We start from the raw sequence: 22,890 nt of genomic DNA, 5'->3' as shown, positions 1-22,890 counted from the left end.
TTAAGCGTCGTCTACCTTTTGTTCAGGTCGTGATCTCAGGGTCCTAGGATTGAGTCCCATATCAGTCCCTCTGTCCCTCTGCTCATGTTCTCTCTTGTGCGCACGCGCTCTCTCTCTCTTTCAAATAAAATCCAAAAACCAAAACAAACAAAAAAAATTTTTTATTCCATTAACTTTAATCATTATAGACAATTTTTCCTATATGAGCATGTACCCTGACCTACTGGTTTGTTTTTTGTTTTTTTTTTTTTTGACCTACTGGTTTTAAATTGATTTGACATCTTATACTATAATGGCCATAAATGGAATAAATTGAGGTTAAATAGAGTTTCTAGCAATAAATATGGTTGATTTCTTGTTTTTCTCAGTCCTTTTCCCCTCAGCAAATCAAAACTTACTTGGTATTACTTGTGGGTGGAGGGAGAAATTAGACATTCGTCAGAAGGGAGAAGTTGTAGAATGTTATCCATAGTCTACTATGGAAATGACCTCCTTGTCTCCTTCTGATAGAATGGAATTTAAGGATCATTTTTATTACCAATAATATTAAGCTGATAACTAAGCCTCAATAAGCAAAAATTTGTTAGTCCCATAAGCATATTCCGTATACAAGTAGGAATTATGTATTGAATATGTAGGCTGTCTGTATTAGGAGCAGTGTCCATTTAAAAGTCAATTAAACTGGGGATCCCTGGGTGGCTCAGCGGCTTGGTGCCTGCCTTTGGCCTGGGGCACAATCCTGGAGTCCCGGGATCGAGTCCCGCGTCGGGCTCCCGGCATGGAGCCTGCTTCTCCCTCTGCCTGTGTCTCTGTCTCTCTCTTTCTCTCTCTGTCTGTCATGAATAAATAAATAAAATCTTAAAAAAAAAAAAAGTCAATTAAACTGAGATCTTAAATGAGATCTTAACTCATTCTTCAGGTTAGGGGTAATATAGGAAAGTAATTAATAGGAGGGCCTCTGGAACCAAATAGCTTAGGTTCAAATCCTGACTCTTAACATTCATGAACTATGTGACCTTGGGCAGTTACTTCACCCTCTATGCCTCCATTTCCTTACATTCAAAATGGGTAACAACAGTACTTTACCTCATAGAGTTTTGTGAAGATGCATTAAGGTAATGTGTAAAGGAAAAAAAAAGGATGTGTGTGAAGTGTTTAGTTGAGTTGCTGACACACAGAGTAAGTCTTCACTAAGTGTTAGCTATGATTCTGATTAGAATTGAGTAAGAAATAGCAACAAGTACTGCATACCAAGATTTTATTACGTGGATGAGTTTCATTATTGATAATAGTTGCCACAATTCTGCTGTCATGCCTACTTGCTTACCCTAACTCCTGCTTCCCAAAAAGGTGTGATATGCCTTAATTGATATTGATAGTTAAAATGGATTGAGTTTTAAGGAAAAAAAAATTTAAGAGTTATTTATCTGAGAGAGAGAGAAAGAGAGAGAGAGAACACAGAGCATGAGCAGGGAGAGGGGCAGAGGGAAATAAAGAGGGGGAGAAACCCGAACAGTTTCTGCACTGAGCCTAGAGCCCAATGTGGGGCTCGATCCCACAACCCTGAGATTATGACCTGAGCCAAAACCAAGAGGTGGACCGACTGAGCCACCCAGGCGCCCCTGGGGAAAATTCTTGATATCTCAGAATTGGAACCAGGAAAGTGAGCTGTACTTTATACTTTCCATATGTTCATGATATTTTATAACTTATGTTTTAAAGATAGAGAAGCAGAGGAGGATAGAACGGATAAAGCAGAAGCGGGCCCAGCTGCAAGAACTTCTCCTGCAGGTACAGATGCTGGGATGGTTTTCATTCTTTTCCCTGCCTGTATTCTACTGCTCTCCTTACTTGCATTTAGAATCAGTGTTTTCTACTTTGGGTCCCTTTTGAGTAGTGTCCGATGGAACCAATCTGGGGCGGCCTTCTCTTCATCTGTGCTCACCACCATCCACATGGTCTGCCTTTAATATGGTTGGTTCTGTCACTCACCATCATCATGGCCCCATGGCATGTCACCTGCCCTGTGTGTGACTTATATTACCCAGCGATTTACTTCTGACCTTTATTCTGAACAGAAACTCAGGTCCTTTTGTATGTGTTTATTTTAGCAATAATTTAGAATATAAAGAAGTAAGACTAGTTGAACTTCAGGCACTTTGAGTAAGATAATCAAATCCACCTATAATGACTTATTATCTATAAACAACGAAATAATATATGGTGATTCAGTAAGCTTCATAGAAATACCAAAAGTTAAAAATGCATTTCATTTTAAGAAAATTGGCTTTTATAGTGTAATAAGGATCCCTGTATTTATACTGTTTTGGATAACTGCCTAGAATTTGGATGGTTTTTTAAAATATAATAGAGCCGATTTATAAAAATCATATGAGGTAAAATCACATGGACTTTTTTGTAAATTTTATTTTCGGTAATTGCAGTTGCTGTAAAAATTCACTTGAGCAGTACACTGGGGTCATTTTCAGTGCAATCAGAAACCCTTTTAAAATGAACCAGAGGGTCTTTATGCTTTTTTTTTTAATCAGCAAATTGTCTTTATATGAAAAGCTTCCAAACACTCATAAAATCCCCTTTGATTTGACAGCCATTAGAACCTATTTAATTTTTTTATGTAATCCATTTTTTCAGAAATAAAGGTAACAGTTAAATTATCAAATATCGTAGTAGGGTTTTTCCAAAACACTCCCTTGATCTAATGGACAGAGTATGTGAGGTATTCTTAAATACTCCACATTTTTGTTTTTCGCTTTCTAGATAGTTACGTGTGTTTTTTTTATTTTACGTTCATGTATAAATCAGAGCAGCAAGAGAAAACCGTTTAGCCCTTGCAGAGACCTATATATGACCTGGGAAGGAAGTAGGAAAGGAAGTAGAAGAGCAAGGGCAAAAGAGTAGCAGCAGATAGAGCAGAGATTGCCCAAACACAGCACACTCCAAAGGCGAAGTTCCACCCTGATGAGGCCATTTCTTTCTTCCTCATTGTGTTCCGTGTCTGCTTTTCACTCTGAGCCCTGGACGACCTACCTGAGGAGCTAGGGCTGGAATGAGAACTTTATATGTTTTTTCATACTGAATTTCCAAATAAGGTTTTGTTTGAAAAGAGTATTCACAGCTTATAAAACAGAACAAAAAACTTGAAAGCTGATTGTTTATTCCGTTGCTCCTCTCTGTGCAAGTCTGCCTCCTGCCACCTGGCCTGCCAGGCACTAGCTTCTAATCCATGCTGTCCCTTCCTTCCCCCAGCTGCCGATGCTGTCCCTATGCCCACACAGCTCCCTGCTAGCTCACACTCCCTCACTGCTATGCCAGGCCTCCCTCAGGTTCCCTCAGAGCCTACCTTCATGGGACCTTACTTCATGACCTACCTTCATTCTAGAGCTTGATTTTTGGCATAGCGTTCATGAAAAACCTGTCTATTAGTATACCCACAATAATCTGCTTCTCGGAAAGAATGGTGCTAAGCACGGTCACCGTCCTGTCTGTGGGACGTTCACATCCCTAGATAGCCTTCATAAAGAATGAACCTGAATATTTTTTCCTCTGCTTATCTTTGTACAGTGAACACTGTATTTTTTAAGTTCTAAATTTCTTTTCCTTTTGTATGTCTCAAACCAGTTATTTCTAGATTTCAACCCAGAGGCAACCTAGCTGTCAACATTTAAAAAGTAGGTCTCGGGATCCCTGGGTGGCGCAGCGGTTTGGCGCCTGCCTTTGGCCCAGGGCGTGATCCTGGAGACCCGGGATTGAATCCCACGTCGGGCTCCCGGTGCATGGAGCCTGCTTCTCCCTCTGCCTGTGTCTCTGCCTCTCTCTCTCTCTGTGACTATCATAAAATAAATAATAAAAAAAAAAAATTAAAAAAAAAAAAGTAGGTCTCTCTTAATATTAAAGTGAAACCCAAAGTATAACTGGAAACAACTACTCTCTGGTCTTCTGGTAGACATACATGCAGCTTATTTCCTGCTGTGTTGTTCATCTCTCAAAAGCTGTCACAGACAGTAAATTAAACATGTCCCTGAACATTAATAATTTACCCTGGCAAAGCTAGCTTGATTTTTAACAAGTCAGTGTCACCACTCACATCACATGACACAGGTAAGTTTTACTTACATGGCACCATTTCTCATTTATCCTTGGTAATGTAGAGGAGGAATGGTGTGAGTAGATGATATCTGTAGGTAATCCAGATACCCTACTTTTCTCTATATAACTGGCCCTACCAGCCCTTAAACCTTTTCCAGGGCTATTAATACATAGCAAAATGAATGGCTGAGCCTGCCCTGTGTTCAGCCTCTGAAATTGATGTTAATGAACCTGGAAAAGAACAAAAGGAAATCAATCAAAGGGCAACGAAGGAAATGAATCCAAAACAAACGGGAAGTGATTTTTCTTTTTACTATCAAAATAACATTATATGTTATTTTGTGTTATTATGTGTTTTTACTGCTTTCTTGGCCTGAAAAATCTTTGATATACTGTTAAATGTACACAGTATTGAATAGTGAGTCATAAATATATAAGAACTCTGGTTTATCACTGTTGATATTCCCTCCCAGGCATGACCCTGCCATTGGCACTAGGTCCACAAAGCTAGGGCAAAGTATGACAGCATCTCCTGAGATGCTTTTTCTAGTAGAAGGGAAGAGAATCTAGGCAGAAGTATCCAAACGTTTCATTCCTTGTCTCAGTCTTACGGTATCAGTAGCATTTTTTTCAACATTAAATATATTAAACAAAGAATATAAAACAGCCTTCATTCTTTACCAGCAGAAAATAATGAAGTCTGACTTAAGTAACGTTTGATCGTATTGATAAGTGGTAAGTGTTTTGATTGTGATTGGTACTGCTAGTGATTTCTGGACACACTGTTAGGGCTAGAATAAATTGGTGTCCCTTCTGTTTTGTGCATTTTAGGAGTAAATTTTTACTTTCTAGGGATAGTACCCAGTCATTTTAAGATAAAAATAATCTTAAACTTTTGTTAAGGCTCAGAACCTAAAATAAATAATCCTAGGGTAAGAGTGCTAAAACATAGAAAGTCACTTAAATTCATCACTACTGGATGGGAAGATGGGACACACCAATAAAAGGGAATGAGTGGATCTGACTTTAGGAATATTTAAAACCACTCTTTCATGAGCAGATGAAAAAGTTGAATTGCATAGTCTTTCTAGCTATGGAATTCTCTGATACATTTGCCTTATTAAAAGGGGGTGGGCAGTCACTTCTTTGACTTGCAAGTAATGGTTATAACTAAAAATAGCAGCAAGATTCAGGATAAAAATTCAGGCCTTGATATATCTTATAAGTGCTAACCCTCAGTTTCTTGTCTGGAAGATATCAGATGCGGGGGTGAGTTGGGCCAAATCCCAGCTATGCCCTGAGGATGCAGGAGTTCTGTGGAGGTACCCTAGAAACCTAAGGGGTGAGTGAGGGCAGAGCCAGCTGGGCTCCAGACTCCCTGCCCCACTGCAGCCAGGCACAGCAGTACTACTTTTATCTGTTTTATATTGTGTCCCAAAGATTTCATTTGACGAAAAGTTTGCATATCCTGAGCTAGACAATCTAAAAGGTGTATTTAACCCCAAACTCCCAAGAGTCTGTGTTAGATAAATGGGAAATATAAGTTCACTTAGTATCACTTTCTCTGTGTCACTCTAAGAAGAGTTGCAAGAGCTGCTGGGCTCTCCCAGATTTGTAAGATCCTATGGATGATGGGAGTCTTAGGTCCCATTATTTATATTAGGATGATGTTAGACATCATTTAAAAGTGTGTTTTTTCCCTTGAAATCTGTCTGAGTTAGATCCTTCTAATCTTTTCTTTTTTACTATTTAATTTTAATAGGTAGACAGCCTCTTTAAACTCTCTAATTTTAAACTATTCCTTAAATGCATTTATTTTAATTCATTTAATTCCAAATCACTTATTCACTTTAAATGACCATATTTTTTTATTGATCATTACAGCAAATCGCTTTCAAAAACCTGGTTCAGCGAAATCGGCAAAATGAACAACAGAACCAGGGCCCTCCGGCTCTGAACTCCACCATTCAGCTGCCATTTATAATCATCAATACAAGCAGAAAAACAGTCATAGATTGCAGCATCTCCAGTGACAAGTGAGTGGAGAACTAGGGGAGGACTGTAGGGCCAGCCCCTTGTTAACACATTCCTAGCATTTGCAACATAAAGAAGGGTGTACTTCGTTATCTGAGCCCCCAGGCAGGCTGGGCTGACCTCCTCGGGGCATGGGAAATACCTCTGCTGATGGAGTGCGGCCATCTACTAGTGCATTCTTCATCACTCACCCTCTGCAGCCCCCTGTCTTGTGCCTGGCACTGTGCTGCCTATACTATACGCATAGTGGAGCCTGGACCCCAGCCAGGATGTGCATGTATGTACACTCTGTGGCAACCCTGGGCAAGTAACTGCCTCAAAGTAGACCATCAATGAGGGCCTGGGACAAGGTAGGTTCCCTGGTGATTCACTTGCATAGTTTATTGTGGAAATATTGTAGGTCAACATGTGGCATTAGGGCAGTTGTTTCTTTGTTTTTCTGTTTTGCTCTATGGTATTGGAGTATGCTTCTGCTTATGAATGAATGGACATGAAAGTGCTAGGTGCATTGTCTGCTTTCTTTTTTTACTTATTTTATAACTAGAAGTTTATACCTTTTGACCACCTTCAGTCATTTCATCCACCTCTGGCAACCAATAGTCTGTTCTCTGCATCTATGACTTCATTTTTTTTTTTAGATTCCATATATAAGGGAGATTATACAGTACTTGTCTTTCTTTGTCATCTTATTTCAGTGAGGAGAATTCCCTCAAGGTCCACCCATGTTGTTGCAAATGTCAGAATTTCCTTCTTTTTTATGGCCAGATATTCCATTTGTACACACTTAGATAACAGAGATACTCTACATTTTCTTTATTTGTCCATATGTCAGAAGACAGGTTGGCTCTGTATCTTGGCTATTATAAATAATGCTGCAGTGAACATGGGGGTGCAGGTATCTTTGTGAAATAGTGATCTTATTTCCTTCAGTTGTATGCCCACAAGTGAGATAGCTGGATCGTGTGGTAGTTCTGTTTTTAATTTTTTGAGAAACATTCATACTGTTTTCCATGGTGGCTACACCAATTTACAGTCCCACCAGCATTTTTTTACATTTTAACTAAAGTTGATGATATTTATCATAGCAAGTGAGCCGTGGCACAGTTTTTAAAATACTACTAAGTTAATTTATAGCTTATTTTACTCTTCATGAAAATAGCAGTAATATTCAGGCTGTGACCAGCATCCTGAGATATTTAAGGGAATAAGGTGTGGAGTGAGAAAGACCTAAGTGTGGATTGGGGTTCCCCCATTTAGCTGCTTCAGAGCAATGTTCTGAAGAACAAAAGAGGATGATTCCAAAGCCTCTATCACATCCTAGCCTTGCGAGGATTAAATACGATGATGTCTATAAAGGTTTTGACCCAAGGCAAGCACTTTATAAATATTAGCTGCTGTCACAAGGAGTCCGCATATAATTTATTGATCAAATTGGGATCCATTTGAAAGTAAAAGAGTGCTCAGTAATCACATCAGTCCCACAGGCATAGTCTAAGACTGTCCAGGGAGACTTGGGCCTCTGGTCTCCTTAGAGCTACAGCATGGCCCTTGGGCTTTGCCTTCCCTTGTCTTTTCCACTCTTTTCTCAGGCAGTGTTGCTTCCCCTCTTTATCTTGATTGCTTACAGAGATTCTAGGTCACTTAAATAAGAAGGTGCCAAAAGAAAAACAAAACAGTGAGCAAGGATCTCAAAAGTATTTGATAATTAAGACTATAGACATAAAAATAGTATGCAGTCAGAAGATCCATTTTTCAGTTTTTCCTCTAGCTACATAGCTTCTTAACCGTTCTGAGATCTGGATGCTTCCTCATCAAAAGTAGGATTTATAGTATTTAACTTGCTGATTTTCAAAAGTTGTAGATAAATCTTAAAGAACCCAGCCCAGTGGTCGGTAAATGTTACGTGTCTGTATTATTATTCACACAATTGCAAAATCTTCACAAAAACCTACATCTTACAGGGACTATTAACATATTCTCATAAAAGTGAGACTCCTGGAGAATGTTTAACGTATTTTCAAGAGAAACAGTCTTAGAATTATAGTTCCTCTCTCCAGTCAGCCTCTTGTTTTGTGAGGGATTATTAAATTCTCTTCATCCCTTAGTCTTCCAAGTCTAAAAAGAGTAGCAGGAAGATCTGGGAACCATTGGCCTAAGGGAATTATGGATTCTGTTCGTCCCAGGCTGGGGCCTGGTAAGGTTTCCATCCCTACGTAGGTGGTTACTGACTCATGCCCTTTCCCAGCCCAACTCTTAGTGTAGGAAAGGAGGCTGTGAGCAGCTTGTAGAAGCTTGTTACTCAAGGTAGGTCCTAAAGCCTTGTCTTTCAGTTACTTTGTTGATACAATCTTTTCCCCTTAATTAGCCTTGAGGCTCTTCACAATGGGATTAAGTTTACAAAACCATCTGCTTTTAACATTTACCAGGAATCATCTCTGTGACAGGCTCGTGCTTCAAATTTTTTGTGTTTTTCACTGAAAATTTGTTAATGTCCTTTATTCAAATTTATATAATACTTCAAACTATTTAAACATGGTATTTCATTTTAAATTGTAATTTTTGCCCTGACCTAAAATCTAGCATGAATTATTTTACCTTCACGTGATTTTAATAAGAATTTTATGACAATATAAACCCACCACTGTGCCAAAACATTCATCTGCACTCAGTCCCTGTGCAGCTGAGGCCTATGGGTAAAGGTGCCCCAGGGCCCAGCCTAGGAGTCAAAAGGACTGTGTTTTCCTATATTCGTCTTTTTTCTTTTTTTTTTTTTTTTTTTTTTTTGAAACATTGTACAGGGCAGCTGGGCATCCTGATTTGTTACTTTTCAAGGACATTTTTAAATGTGCACTTTTTCCTTAAGTCATTTATTTCACTTCTTAGGCTCTCAAGACAGGATTTGGGTTTTGGTTTGTTTGTGGAAAGTCTTCCACTTATTGCTTATCTAAATTCTATAGCTTGACACTTGACTCAGGAAAATGAAGTAAGCATCCAAAATAGTTTATTGGGTTTTTTTTCTCTCTCTCTCAAACCTGATAGGCCGACTCATAGTAGGGATGTCATATATTATATTAAACTGAAAAGTCTTCCTTAATAATTTGTCTTCTGTGACAAAACTGTAGCCAACTTTGAAAGTATTGGCTTTACACCAGAGTTTCTGTTCCCTGTTTGTAACAACTTTGAATAGGACTGAAGTTTATGGACTCCTATTATTTGTCATAGGAAAACTGTTTTAGTTGGGAAAGTGGCTTGTTTGAGATGTCATTTCCCCCTGAACACAGCAGAATGACTGTTACTGCTCTCAACAGTGACAGTTCCTAGTACTATAACTGAATTTAGGCCCTCATTCTTGCGTGTAATGTACAAAGTACAGCACTATGCAGACCTCCCCTATACCACTGAAACCCCATACTAACTTTGTTTTCTGATACAGGTTTGAATATCTTTTTAATTTTGACAACACCTTTGAGATCCATGATGACATAGAAGTGCTGAAACGAATGGGAATGTCCTTTGGCCTGGAGTCAGGCAAATGCTCTCTGGAAGATCTGAAACTTGCTAAATCATTGGTGCCAAAGGCGCTAGAAGGTTATATCACAGGTATGTTAACTAACACTTTCACATGTTGTCCCTGACTCCATGTCAAACCTAAACCTGTTAAAACCTTCCTCATAGAAAATTAAAGTCCACTGTATGCCCACCCTACATTCTGTGCCCTTGAAACGTAACCATTCTCTTGAATTGCTTATTTATCATCATTTATTTTTCTTTAGAGAGATATAAATGCAAATATAGTAAACTGGAAACAACTTACTGTTTAATTTTACTTATTTCTGACCTTTTATAAATGTATATATTTATATATATGTGTGTGTGTGTGTGTGTGTGTGTGTGTGTGATATATTCTTTAGTGATACAGGTTTTTTCCACTCAACATGATCTTTTCATTCATTGATATGGTTTAATGTTGCTATAATTCATACATTTTTACTGTTGTACAGACCTCCATTATATGGCTGTATCACAACTTGTTTATTCATTTTGCTGATGATAAACCTTTTAGTTTTGTTTCCAATTTCTTGATGTTAAAAAACAGTGCTACTTTGAACATTCCTATAGCATAGTACCCACCTGCCAGTGTAAAGCATAGTACCCACCTGCCAGTGTAAAGCATGAGATTACTGGGTCAGAAGTCCATGCAGCTTCAGCTTCACTAGATGATACCAGAACTTTTAAATTTGACTTCACAAGTTACATTCTCACCTGCAGGATACAAGTGTTCCATTTGCCCAATCAGGTGGATGTGAAATGGTATCCTAATTTTTTTTTATTGAGATTTAATTCACATACCATATAATTCACCATTTTATGGTATGTACAATTCAGTGGTATTTAGTATATTCACAAGGTTATGTAATCATCATTAATTCTAAAACATTTTTTATCACTTCAAAAAGAAAAAGAAACCCCATATACATTAACAGGCACTCCCTATTCCCCCATTCCCCCCAGTCCTAGGCAACTACTAATCTGCTTTGTCACTATGGATTTGCCTATTCTGGACATTTCATATAGATGGAATCACACACTATGTAGTCTTTGTGATTGACTTCTTTTACTTAGCATTGTGTCTTCAAGGTTCATCCCTTCTCACTGCCATTGTATGAATAATAGCACATTTTATCTATCCATTCATTAGTTGGTAGACATTTGGATTGCTTCCGCTTTTGGCTATCATGAATGATGCTGCTATAAATATTCTTGTACATATTTTTGTGTGATCATAAGTTTCACCTCTTTTGGTCATGTACCTAGTAGTACGATTTCTGGGTCATATGATAACTCTGTGTGTAACATTTTGAATAACTGCCAAATTATTTTTCAAAAGCATGTGTACGAAATTACAATCCTACCAGCTTGTCCACATCCTTCTCAAAACTTGTTATTGCCCATCCTTTTTATTATTGCTATCCTTGTAGGTGTGAGGTAGTATTTTACTGTGGTTTTATCTTGCATTTTCCTAAGCACTAATGGTGCTAAGCATCTTTTTGTGTGCTTATTGGCCATTTGTAGATCTTCCTTGCAGAAATGTCTGTTCAGATCCTTTGCCCATTTTTGCATCAGGTTGTCTTTATTATGAGTTTTAAAGAGTATACCGACTATACTTGAAAACAAAAACTAGGGGATCCCTGGGTGGCTCGGCGATTTAGCGCCACTTTCAGCCCAGGGCCTGATCCTGGAGACCCGGGATCGAGTCCCATATCGGGCTCCCGGCATGGAGCCTGCTTCTCCCTCTGCCTGTGTCTCTGCCTCTCTCTCTCTGTCTCTCATGAATAAATAAATAAAATCTTTAATAATAATTTTTTTTAAGATTTTATTTTTAAATAATCTCTACACCCAATGTGGGGCTCAAACTAACAACCCAGAGATCAAGAGTCTCATGCTCACCAGTGAGCCAGCCAGGTTCCCCTCGCTCTTACTTTATTTTGCTTTAGGGTTTTGCCCCTTTGGTCAAAACACACGAGTTTGTTGATTGAGATTTGATTTCTGTTGGATTTGGTTCTTCAACCAGCGCCATCCACCTGCTGCAAGTGTGACCCCTTCTTCTTGTCCCTTAGCCAGCTTGCCCCTTGTTTTCACCCCCCACGCTTTGTTCTTCCCACTCTCTCCCAGAGTAGGCCCTGCTGTTTTATTAGCAGCCCAGCCATTGTGGCAGTCCAGCAGGGGCTGAATAAAGGGTCTCAATAAATCACCAGAACTTTATTTTAGCTTATTCTCAGTGAAAAGGCTCAGGGCAATCAGGCAGACTCTGTGGTTTTGGTCTCTTTGTGACTTCATTTGCAGGCTGGGAGATAGACTTTCTGGTGACTTTTAAAAAAAGAAATGCCTGTAGTGTGCAAAGGGACAGAATGGCTCTTGAGTAAGATGGTGAGAACTATTGTGTGTATCTTATGATAATGTGAAAGAAATGTAGGCTTTTCAAAGCCATTGTAAGAAAGAAAATTTACTGTGTAATGCCCACAAACAAGTAAATAGCTGTGTTCTGACAGCAAGTTTCCATATATACTAATTGATATTTACCACAGGATTCTGGCTTTAATTTCATCTTGCACAAGCTTCTTATTTAATGTAGTTAAAGTCTGCTATTCTTCTTAGAATTGAAGTTTTTTTTTTTTTTTCACAGCTGCCTTAACTAGCCTATAAAGAAAAAGGTTCACAAGGCCATGGGGTAAAGTTAATGAAATCATTTCCTTTCCTCTTTTCCTACATAGGAAGCTTCTCACTTGGTCGGATGGTACCAGGATAGCAGAGTTTCTAATATAGTTTGGGGTTTTTTTTTGTTTCGGTTTGTTTTTTTTTTGCATAGGAATTAACAAAACTGGGATCCCTGGGTGGCGCAGCGGTTTGGCGCCTGCCTTTGGCCCAGGGCGCGATCCTGGAGACCCGGGATCGAATCCCACATCAGGCTCCCAGTGCATGGAGCCTGCTTCTCCCTCTGCCTGTGTCTCTGCCTCTCTCTCTCTCTCTCTCTGTGACTATCATAAATAAATAAATAAAAATTAAAAAAAAAAAAAAAAAGGAATTAACAAAACTATTTTAATGAACTTTAATAAAAGCTCATTACTAAATTGCACAGTCTTATTTTGTAATGTAAGTCAATTTCTTTTTAGGAATACATTTCTTTATTTTATTTAAATTCAGTTAGCCAACATACAGTACATCATTAGTTTCAGATGTAGTTTTCAATAATTCATCAGTTGCGATAGGAATACTTTTCTAGAATTTCTTTCACCTCTTGTAAACTTGGTGTGAAAGAGACTATACTCATTCAGTAACATTTAGATCTTACATGTCCCAGTCACTGCCTGCCTTGAGCTAAATTCTAGATACTGAGGCCAGTATTAAATAAAATTACAATAAGAATTTATCAGGGTTGTGATTGGAGAAATATGGTATATGCACAGAAAAGAATATTGCAGGGATACACCCAAAATATTTTATGCAGATTAAAACAGTAATGTCTGCCTCGCCTTCATTAAAAATATGACTGCTTTTATTTTTTTAAAGATTTATTTATTTATTCGTGAGAGAGAGAGAGGCAGAGACACAGGCAGAGGGAGAAGCAGGCTCCATGCCGGGAACCCGATGCGGGACTCGATCCCGGGACTCCACGATCGCTCCCTGGGCCAAAGGCAGGTGCTAAACCGCTGCGCCACCCAGGGATCCCTGCATGTGACCTTTTAAAATAAGGGCTAGTTGGGGTACCTGGGTGGTTCCCTCTGCCTCTGTCTCTGCCTCTCTGTGTTTCTCATGAATAATATTTTTAATTAATTAATTAATTAATTGATTAATTAAAAAATAACATAAGGGCTAGTGTGAGTTACAAAGCAAGGGATACCAGGAAAAAGAAATATATCTTTTATGAGTAATAGCACTGAGTTCACTGAAGGGGCACGTGAAAAGCTTCTTACCTATTTCTCATTTGACTTTCTTTTTACCTGCTCCTGGCTTTGGCCTTTTACACCAGAGTCTTTGGTGGTGAGGACAGCAGGTGTCCAGGAATGGTGCAGGGATCACTGTACTCTCAGCTGCCCTCTCAGTGTCCTAATTAAGAAAAAAGATTGGGAGTCTGTGAGTGGTTTATTTTTTATTGTTTCTGTGTGTGAGTGGTTTAATTTGAATTTTTCCTCTCTGTCATCCGCCTTCCCAAATTTTTTTCCTGTTTTTACGTCCCAGAGATTTCCTTTTTCCAGGCCAAAGAAACGTGGGTTCTCCCCAGGGCAGGAGACTTACCCAGCTGTAATTTAGACCAGGCTCATGCCCTACCTCACCTGTGCTCCCTTTAACTGCAAGAGCAGCAGCCACAGAGCTTGCAGCGCACCTACATCTTCTGTTTCTGTTTCTCCCTGTAGATATCTCCACAGGACCTTCTTGGTTAAATCAGGGACTACTTTTGAACTCTACTCAATCAGTCTCAAATTTAGACCTGACCACTGGTGCCACCTTGTCCCAATCAAGGTACGTATTTTTTCAGGGTTTAGAAAGAGAAGCCGTGAAGCCCTGCCCACACCCCCACCCCCACCCACCCCTGCAGGGGAGAGCCAGGTGTCACTGCTGGCCCAGGTCTTGAGCACATTTTGGCAGAGCTCCCCAGTGGCACCTCCTCTCCCATGTTTTTATTCCGACATTTTACAAAGCTTGAAAGATTTGCCACATTAATGAGCTTGTGTGTTTTTAATTATTCGCTAGTGTAAACCAAGGGTTGTGCTTGGATGCTGAAGTGGCCTTAGCAACTGGGCAGTTCCTTGCCCCAAACAGTCACCAGTCCAGCAGTGCAGCCTCTCACTGCTCTGAGTCACGAGGCGAGACCCCCTGTTCGTTCAACGACGAAGATGAGGAAGATGACGAGGAGGATTCCTCCTCCCCAGAATAAAGACAGGAGAAAACCCACGTTTTAATATTTGACGCTCATGTGTGTTTTTAGTGTGAGCTCTTGTTTTTAAAATGATTGCTTCAGTCTTTGCCTTTGTTTGCACTGTGTGTTCAGTGAAAACTAGGGAAACACAATAAGCAAATGATAGGAAGGCTGAGATGATTGAGATGAAAGTTAACCTAGCGTGAATGAAAACTCTGACCAAGGGAGCAATGGATCACACCGCAGACAAAGCGGTTTTCTGAGGTGATGGAGGGGATAGCCCCTAAAGAATTGGCAGCATGAATGAAGCTCATTTATCTCCCACGAGGTGGGATCTTTGTGTCCCCCCACACCCCTGTAACCGTCCTTAGGATGAGGATTGCTGTAACAAACAGTCCTTGACTTCATGTTCGTCATGTCTCTCTTCCTCGCCTGGGCTGCTTTTTACAAGCAGAAGTGAACGCGAAAGGATCCCAGCGGGGGCGAGTTGTACAGTGAGGGATGTAGACGGCAATCCTTGTGGTCTAAGGAGCACAGACTGAACTGCTGAACTAGTTGAAAGTCTAGTTGAGGTGCTTTACGCATCAGCTGCCTTAGACGGCTTCTAGAAAGGAGCAAGCGCTAATTCTTAAGTACTTAAGTGACATTTAGAATAATTTATAGTAAAACTGAGATGATCATTATTAGCCAATGCATTGGTGCATAGAATTTTCTAGGGCTACTTCTGGAAGCCAAATATAGAATAGCATTTCCACGTGCATTAAATACTTTGCCAGCACTGCCTTTGCCAGCATTCTGAATCTGGAGTTTTACAGAGAAGGAAATTGTATCTATAGTTTTAATCGAAGCTATGCATTTCATATAGCTTTTTCATTTGAAACAAAACAGAGAAACCAATTCCTATGACCGAATTGCTTGCTTATAGCTCCCTCCAGTACTTGTATGATTTCACTCTGTGCAATTTGTGAAAATGAACCAAATGTCATTACTTTTGTCTTAAAAGAAAAGTCTCTTTCAAGAATACGAACAGCAACGTTTTCCTCTACACGTCACCTTTTGTACATTTTCGTTACTCAAAATTACCTTATTGGGTTTATTCCTGGGTAAATTGCATTTCAAACTAACCCGATATTAATTAAGTGTTTCACAGAAACACAGAAAAATGTTGATCACTCCAAATGACTGGATTTGTGGTAGTGCAGTATACAGTATGTTGTTTCATAGCCAAAGATGCCACTGGGCGTACTGCCCTGGGGCGTTCACAGCTCCTGGCCCTCTGAACAGGGCAGTGTGAGGACATCGGCCGGCACGGCCAGGCCCCGATCTATCACATTAAGCCCTTGAGAAGGAGCAAATAGTAATGGAAAATAACTCTTTGACTCGAATCCTTTGGATTTGCCTCTAGATTATGCATCCAGCACCTTTGGGCACAACACTAAGCTTGTCCCAAATCGGTTCTTTTCTAAACCCATGGTGGGGGGTGGGGTACGGATGCCTTCTGATGCCTTTTTAAAGTTCTTCCACTCTGCTTACAGTGAGCTGGAGAGGAAAGATTTGGCTGACCTAAAATTTTTATGAAAACTAATACACAAGAACACACAACTTTAACTGAGGTTCCTTGGAGACAACACTCATTCTGTCCTAATAAGCCATAGTGCAGACTCAGAGTGGTCAGGGGAGCAGAGAGATCGAGGCAGTTCTAGAGACTTCTTCTGTCTCCGCCTGAGTTCTGAGCACACCTCTGAGGCTGGTGGGTGGCAGGAGTCCGAAATAGTGCAGAGGCTGCAGCAGGGCCCCGAGGGCTTCCGAGACACTATCGACTCGAAGAGCATCAGCTACACAGTTGGATAAAACTGGTTCCTTCCAAACGGCCCCCTCCTTTACTGACTCCAACCTTAACTACCCATATCGCTGTACTCGAGGGCCAGCCGGGACCTGGAGAGCCCAGGGGTCACAGCTGACTCTTTAGTCTTCACAATACTTTATACAGGTTCCAACACCTGTACATCAACATTTCTGCAGGTAATTCAGCATAACCATTCCTGCACCAAATAGCAAAGTCCTTGCTGGAGCTCTAGTTCTCACTCTCTCTCTCTCTCTCTGCTGTTGTAGTGTTTTAAACTGATAAAATGCCGGTTTGGGGTTTATTGTTTTTGTTTTTGTTTTTTTAAAGCAACCAAAGACTCTTCACATAATTGGTGCCCCATCATCGGCCATCTCAGCCGTTCGTGTGTGGTATTTGGTGGAAAGTGGCCTCCACCCCTCAGTAAAGGGTTTGGGTTACTGCTGAGGACATCTGTTGGAGGCACACTGTGGTCACCAGGACATCTCGCTGGTGTCAAGCCTTACCTGAGCAGAAAGCTAAGTTGAGATGTTTAGAAAGATAAATTCTTCTATTCTTGTATATCTCCCCTAAACAAATTTTTTTTTTTTAAGTTCAATACTCAGTCACAATTCTATATAGAAATCAAAATAACAAAATGTTGGGAAATTATGATTACGATATCCAGGATTCCTTATAGGAATAGCCCTTGGGGTCACATGCACACATGCATACACACGTGTGTGTGCACAGACACCCCTCCCAGAAGGTGCCAGTCACACTCTGCTTTTTGGGGAGTTCGAGAGGCCTTTTTCCTCCTCAAGGGTCAGCTCAGCTATTACCCTTTTAAGTGCATGATGTCATTGGGCCGGTAAATTCCTGCTCCCATTAGCACATGCACAGGGGGCACCAGACCTGCCACACTGACCCTTACGTGGGGAGGCCAGCACTTTCAGAGAGTCCATGGCAGTGTGTGAGGCACCCAGGCACCTGCCCGAGCTTCCCTTCACCCTTCCCACCGTGAATCTTTCTCATTTGCTTAGTCTTTGCGCATGCCGGCAAGGGGGTGGGAACAGCTTTGGCAAGTGCTGATCTGAATTGTGCCTTATGATCACGGAGGACGTTGTGGAAGGGGCAGGAAAAGAGATGCCAACGCGGTGATGCCTCACCTTAGTGATGGCACCGTCCCTGGAAAACTTGACAATGACCACGTGTCTTGTTCCCTACAGTTTAATTCTTTATAGAAATGGTGGGGAGTTTCTGCCGTTTTACCAGGACAAAAGAGGGTAACTCCCATTGTTGGCGGAATTTACAGTTGTAACTGTACCCTTGCCGTACTTGAAAAATAAAGCCAGGGTCAGTCCTCAAATGCAAATTAGCTCCTATCAGATAATTAAGATGGAGAGGTTTCACAAAGGAGTGGTCCGCTTTCGCTGTGCAGACATTTGTCACTCGGCTGTCTGCTAGACCACAGCTCTTTTTTGGCTACTTGGGTTACAGTGACAGCAAAGTTGCTCCAAGTGTAGATGTAACTTAGGCCCTGGGACAGTCAGAACATAGTGGCGGTAGATGTTCTTGGAGGCAAGGTTACAAAGGAAGGGAGCTGCCAAAGCTGTTTCATAACCACAGAGAGAGAGAGAGAGAGAGAGATCTGTTTAGCTTTATCAGTGATTGACTATAAGGGCCCTTTAAATACCTATCCCACTCCCTGTCCTCAGTCATATGAAAGGAGTGTTTCTCCCCAAACCAATCTGGGATGTAGACGATAAGATTGTGCCTTCCTAGTGGTTAAGTACGGAGTGGGTGTTGGACAGTGAATGTAACAATTTAATTCTTCAGTAGGTATTTGAGTGAATACAGAACAGAAAACATTGAGAGTGATTAGTGCTAAGGGAAAAATGATGGGGTAATAAGACAGTGGGGGGGAAAGGTGACTTTGGCTAGGCCGGCCAGGGAAGACCTCCCCCTAAGAAAGTGACATTTGTCCTGAGTCAGACAGTTGAAAGACTGACGTCTCTATACCTTCTTTCCACACTATCCCCATAATAAGCACTTGGATTCGCTACTAAATTCCAAAGGTCACACCGTTCCGGTGTTAAACATAGATTTTGGGTGGGATTTGTTAAGGAACTTTTAAAATATAAAGGAAAAATTTAGCTGCCAGCAGTATCCATGAACCAAGAGAAAATTCTAACTCTAACCCATGACATTCTCATTATTATTCATTTCATCACCCTGCAGTGGAACCTATACCATAAAAAAGTAATCACTTTTCTAGGTGTTTTCTTCTAGTTTTTCAAGTTGTTGGATACATAAAGATCTACTTTTTGTATTAGATACATAAAAGATAACTCTGCGTGTGGGTTGGCTTTAAGTGGAGCTAAAGACTTTCCCGGGATATTTTCACAAATAGGCTCCCTGTCTCCGTGGCCCAGGGCAGTGGGCCCTAGGCCCTGACGGTCATAAATGTGTACTTATGGGGGACCCCCCATAAGTGTGCCCGAGGCCCGCACCACGCTGTCGGCCTCAGAAATGTGCCTCCTTGCCCTCTGAATCACAGTCGGTACAGTCTTCAGCTGATTTAACTTACACTGAAGCCACACTATTACTCAAAAGGGAAAAAGCCTGATGTTTGCTTAAGATCTTTTTAAGAAAAATTCAAACTAAACGCCCACATAAATGACAACATTCCTCAGGAATTCGCTCCTTCAAGGTATCTCGGGAACAGGTAGGCTTACGTAACCTTTGAGATCCAGTTTCCCCCCACGCACCTCCATTCACGCTATGCTAAAGAAGGAAAAGTGGGGGACACAAAACTGTGACCCTCCAGTTGTGCCCTGGGCATCTGTGACAAGTATGAAAGCTTAAATGGTAGCAGATGTCCTTGTGACGAGACTGCAGGAAGTGTATTGTTTCTTACGTGCATTCTCTGCAGCTGTTCTCCCAGTCCAGGTAAAACCCTGAGTCATCCTTCTACAACCTTTACTTTACAAAAAGGGCTCTAGAACTGCATGCTCTCCTGACCCTTGCTGTTCAGCCGACTGGACTTGGCCTCCCTGCTTAGAGCTGCATCGGAAGCCAGTGTAGATGGAAGGGACAGGACTCCCCCATTCTCCCCCGAGGGTCCCAGAATGGAAGGGAACATCTCTTCTACCCCATTTGTTGAGAAACAAGCTGAGAGCTTGGCCTAACGTCCCTCAGCCTGTCTGGCAGAGCCTGCACCACAACCCAGAATTCTTCCTCCCGTGAGGGCCACTTGGCCTCCTGCAAACCACACCCTCACCACCGTCCTTCAGACAGCTTTGGATTTCTATCAGTCCTCTGTCGCACCAAGTGCTTAACAGTTGAGCAAAAGCGGGACTCCACCCGTGAGTCCCCAGCATGAGGTTGTGGTGTCAGCTTTGGGCTTCTCTCGACTTGGAAGACCCCAGGTTTAGTCATCACACCTGGGAAGAAACTCATTCCTCCCTGAGGAAAGACCATCCTACATGTTTATGTTGGTCACCGGTAGGAGGTTGAGAGGTTGAGTTCCCACTGGATCCTTCTGTACCACATTAGCTTGTTCCTGTCCGTGCCTCTCAACACAACAAGGAAACTTCCCCAGATCATGTTTGGGGTTTAAAACCCTTTGTCACTTCAGACTCACCACGTTGTCACTTACATGTCATCTTCAGCATGTCAGGCACCACCTAATAACAAATTGCCTAATGTTTTATTTTGCTTATTCTTGACTGGGGTCAGTGTTTTTCGCATACTAAAAAGTCCGAAGATCCAGATATTTTTCTGCTAAAAGACTTCTTTGAGCACATTGCGGTTCTGTTTCTCCTTGTAGTACGATGGCAGGTGCAACCTTTCGGGGTCCTGAAAATAGAACTAGTAACTGGGGCAGGCTGCTCAGTAGGCCTGAGCTCTGATGACCATGGTTCAGTACTGTGAGTTCCTTGAGGGATTTCATTTGCCACCACCACACTTGACTTCTAGACAAAAAAAAAAAAAAAGGCTGTGAGCCCAAATCACAAGTTCATTCACCTTTTCATTTGGAGATGCTTTACTCTGATCATGTGCTGTTGGGTTTTATTTCCAGAAAATCTAGGTCTGCTTTTATTCTGCATGAAGGAAACGTTGTGGTGCCACATGCTTTAAGCAGTTTAAACAGGAGAAGCGAGGGAAGATGCAGACACCACATCTGACTTGCCTAATGTAGACTTTATTAGATTGAAGTACCTAACCTAATATGATGTATTATTTTATAGCATCTCAAACTTTGTAAATAAATACCGTTATTTTTATATGGAAATTTTATAGAAGAGCTATTTCTGTATACTTAATTATTCCTGGATTTCCTGAAATTGCTTCCAATAGATAACAGTCAAGTCCTAAGCAGTGTTCCTCTAAGGATGGTTCAAGACCACCTGCAGCAGAATTAATGAGGAGAGTTTTAACTTTTTGCCTCCCTAGGACTGACCCCAGACACTCCGAAGCTCTGGGAGTGGGCCCTGGGAAATTGTATTTTTAATAAACTCTTGAGTGATGGTTTTTGTCCATTAAAGTGTATCTTTATCCATCCTGTAAGATTAAAAGAAGGAAGGGAAGAAAAAACATCTGAGATGAGTTGTGCTTGAGAAAAAAAAATGGATCAGACTATTCTATGATTTGAATGAGATGTACTATAGAAAAAATAAATAATTTAAATAATGTTGGTCTGTCATTATTAGTGGGCTGATGGGGGGCCAGTGGGTACTGTGGCATGCCGCCCGCCCTCCCTCCTTCAGGACCAGGACACTCCCTCCCCTCTCCGTGTCCCCCAGGAATTGCCCTCGGAAGAGAACTACCTATCCCACAGCTACATCCACATGCAGCCAGTGAAGGTACAAAAGCCCAGCCTCCTTGCTCCAATTTGGGGTATCTGAAGTACCGTCTCAACTTCAGAATTCCTCCTGGGCAGCTCCTCCCACAACGATCATGGCTCAGCTTCCCCTTCGCCCCATCCTGCTTCCCCCACTATCCAGGTGGTCCCAGAGTACCCTCCAACACAGGCGTGCCACCTGTCCCCCCATGATGGATATGGGTCAGATGTTTAAAGGGTTTTCTTGGGGGGATCCCTGGGTGGCTCAGCGGTTGAGCATCTGCCTTCAGCCCAGGGAGTGATCCTGGGATCCGGGGATCGAGTCCCACATCGGCCTACCTGCAGGGAGCCTGCCTCTCCGTCTGCCTGTGTCTCTGCCTTTCTGTCTCTCATGAATAAATGAATAAAATCTTTTTCTAAAAAAGTTGTAAAAGGTTTTCTGTGTTACAGATCTACGATTTTACATCATCTTAAGGTCACTGGAGAAGATTGTAGCATAAAGAATAATGACCTTACAGTCCCAGAAATGACCTGAATACAGATTTTTAGAGAAGATGTTTTCTTAACCTCTCTTTACTCCAAACCAGCAGCAGCCAGAAGAGCTGCAGTGCTGAGTACCAAATACCCCCAGGCCCCGGGCAGAACTTCATGGTTCCCAGCTTCGGAGACCAAAGCCCCTCAGCACCTGTTCAAGCAATTTTTGCCTCCTTCGGGGAGAGGCAGGAGCTCTCAGTAACGGCTGTCTCCTGTGTTCCAACAAGCTAAGCAGAGGACTTCATGGGCACGTGGATGGGAAGAAGGTACAGAAGGGTTGAGAGCAATTTGGAGGCCATTGCCCACCCACCCCCACCCCATCCTCGTGGGCCAGGGCTTGAGGAGACCCCAGGAAACGGTGAAGGAAGCACTCGCCTGAATGCTAATGCCCAGAAAGGAAGGTATCTTCCTGTAAAGATCCTCACCCAGGTTCAGCAGGCCGAGTATGTGACAGTGGTGGACTGAACACCCAGTGTGGAAATGGGGAGCCAGTGCCCACCTCTTTGTCCCAGGGATTTACTGGCGTGGTAAGACCAAGCCAGTGTGCCCTCTGCTCCTCTTCTCCACCCCCTAGTGGCAGAGCCATTTGGTTAATGTGTCCAAGGACCTATGGCGGTTACCACTGGATCATTTGGCCCTAAGAAAGCGCTTTAGCTCTTGCACCATGTGGATGTTGTGAAGGACTGTCGGGAGTGTCGTTGGTAGCCATCAACGCAGCCCCTGGGCACACGGCTGACCAGGGAAGATGTCTGCAGACTCCAGGAGTTGTTTACTTCAAAACCCTGGTTTTTGATGAGGTGGGCCTACCTGAGAGAATAAAGCATCAAGAAAAGATCGCTTCAACCAATGGGGGATAGAATCCATCTGACAATCAACTTATCTATTTATTTATTTATTTTTGAAGACTTTATGTAATTTATTTGAGAGAGAGCAGTAGCAGGAAGGAGAGGGAGAAGCAAGGTCCCCACTGGGCAAGGAGCTAGATGCAGAGCTTCATCCCAGGACCCTGGATCATGACCTGAGCCGAAGGCACATGTTTAACCAACTGAGCCCCCCAGGTGCTCCTCAACTTGTCCTTTTAGATTCATATTCCTAGAAGCTATTTTTTTCCATTCCTGACAGATGAACTGC

General features: G+C 41.7%; 1 protein-coding gene across 6 annotated transcripts in view; it reads left to right on the top strand.

The window, feature by feature from the left end:
- Nucleotides 1-21,074, top strand: part of TFDP2 (transcription factor Dp-2) — a 162,344-nt gene extending 141,270 nt beyond the window's left edge. For all 6 annotated transcript variants that reach the window (XM_041733854.1, XM_041733856.1, XM_041733855.1 and 3 more), the window contains 5 exons: nucleotides 1,723-1,791; nucleotides 5,992-6,143; nucleotides 9,575-9,741; nucleotides 14,055-14,160; nucleotides 14,392-21,074. In XM_041733854.1, coding sequence (XP_041589788.1) covers nucleotides 1,723-1,791; nucleotides 5,992-6,143; nucleotides 9,575-9,741; nucleotides 14,055-14,160; nucleotides 14,392-14,575 — 678 coding nt within the window. In that variant the 3' untranslated portion in view covers nucleotides 14,576-21,074. The remainder of the gene's footprint in view (nucleotides 1-1,722; nucleotides 1,792-5,991; nucleotides 6,144-9,574; nucleotides 9,742-14,054; nucleotides 14,161-14,391) is intronic.
- The last annotated feature ends 1,816 nt before the right edge of the window (nucleotides 21,075-22,890 follow it).

The sequence above is a fragment of the Vulpes lagopus genome, chromosome 19, assembly GCF_018345385.1.
Source record: "Vulpes lagopus strain Blue_001 chromosome 19, ASM1834538v1, whole genome shotgun sequence".
In the NCBI taxonomy this organism is placed as follows: domain Eukaryota; kingdom Metazoa; phylum Chordata; class Mammalia; order Carnivora; family Canidae; genus Vulpes; species Vulpes lagopus.
The sequence above is the reverse complement of the archived record's forward strand: the minus strand, read 5'-3'. Positions and strand labels throughout refer to the sequence as shown.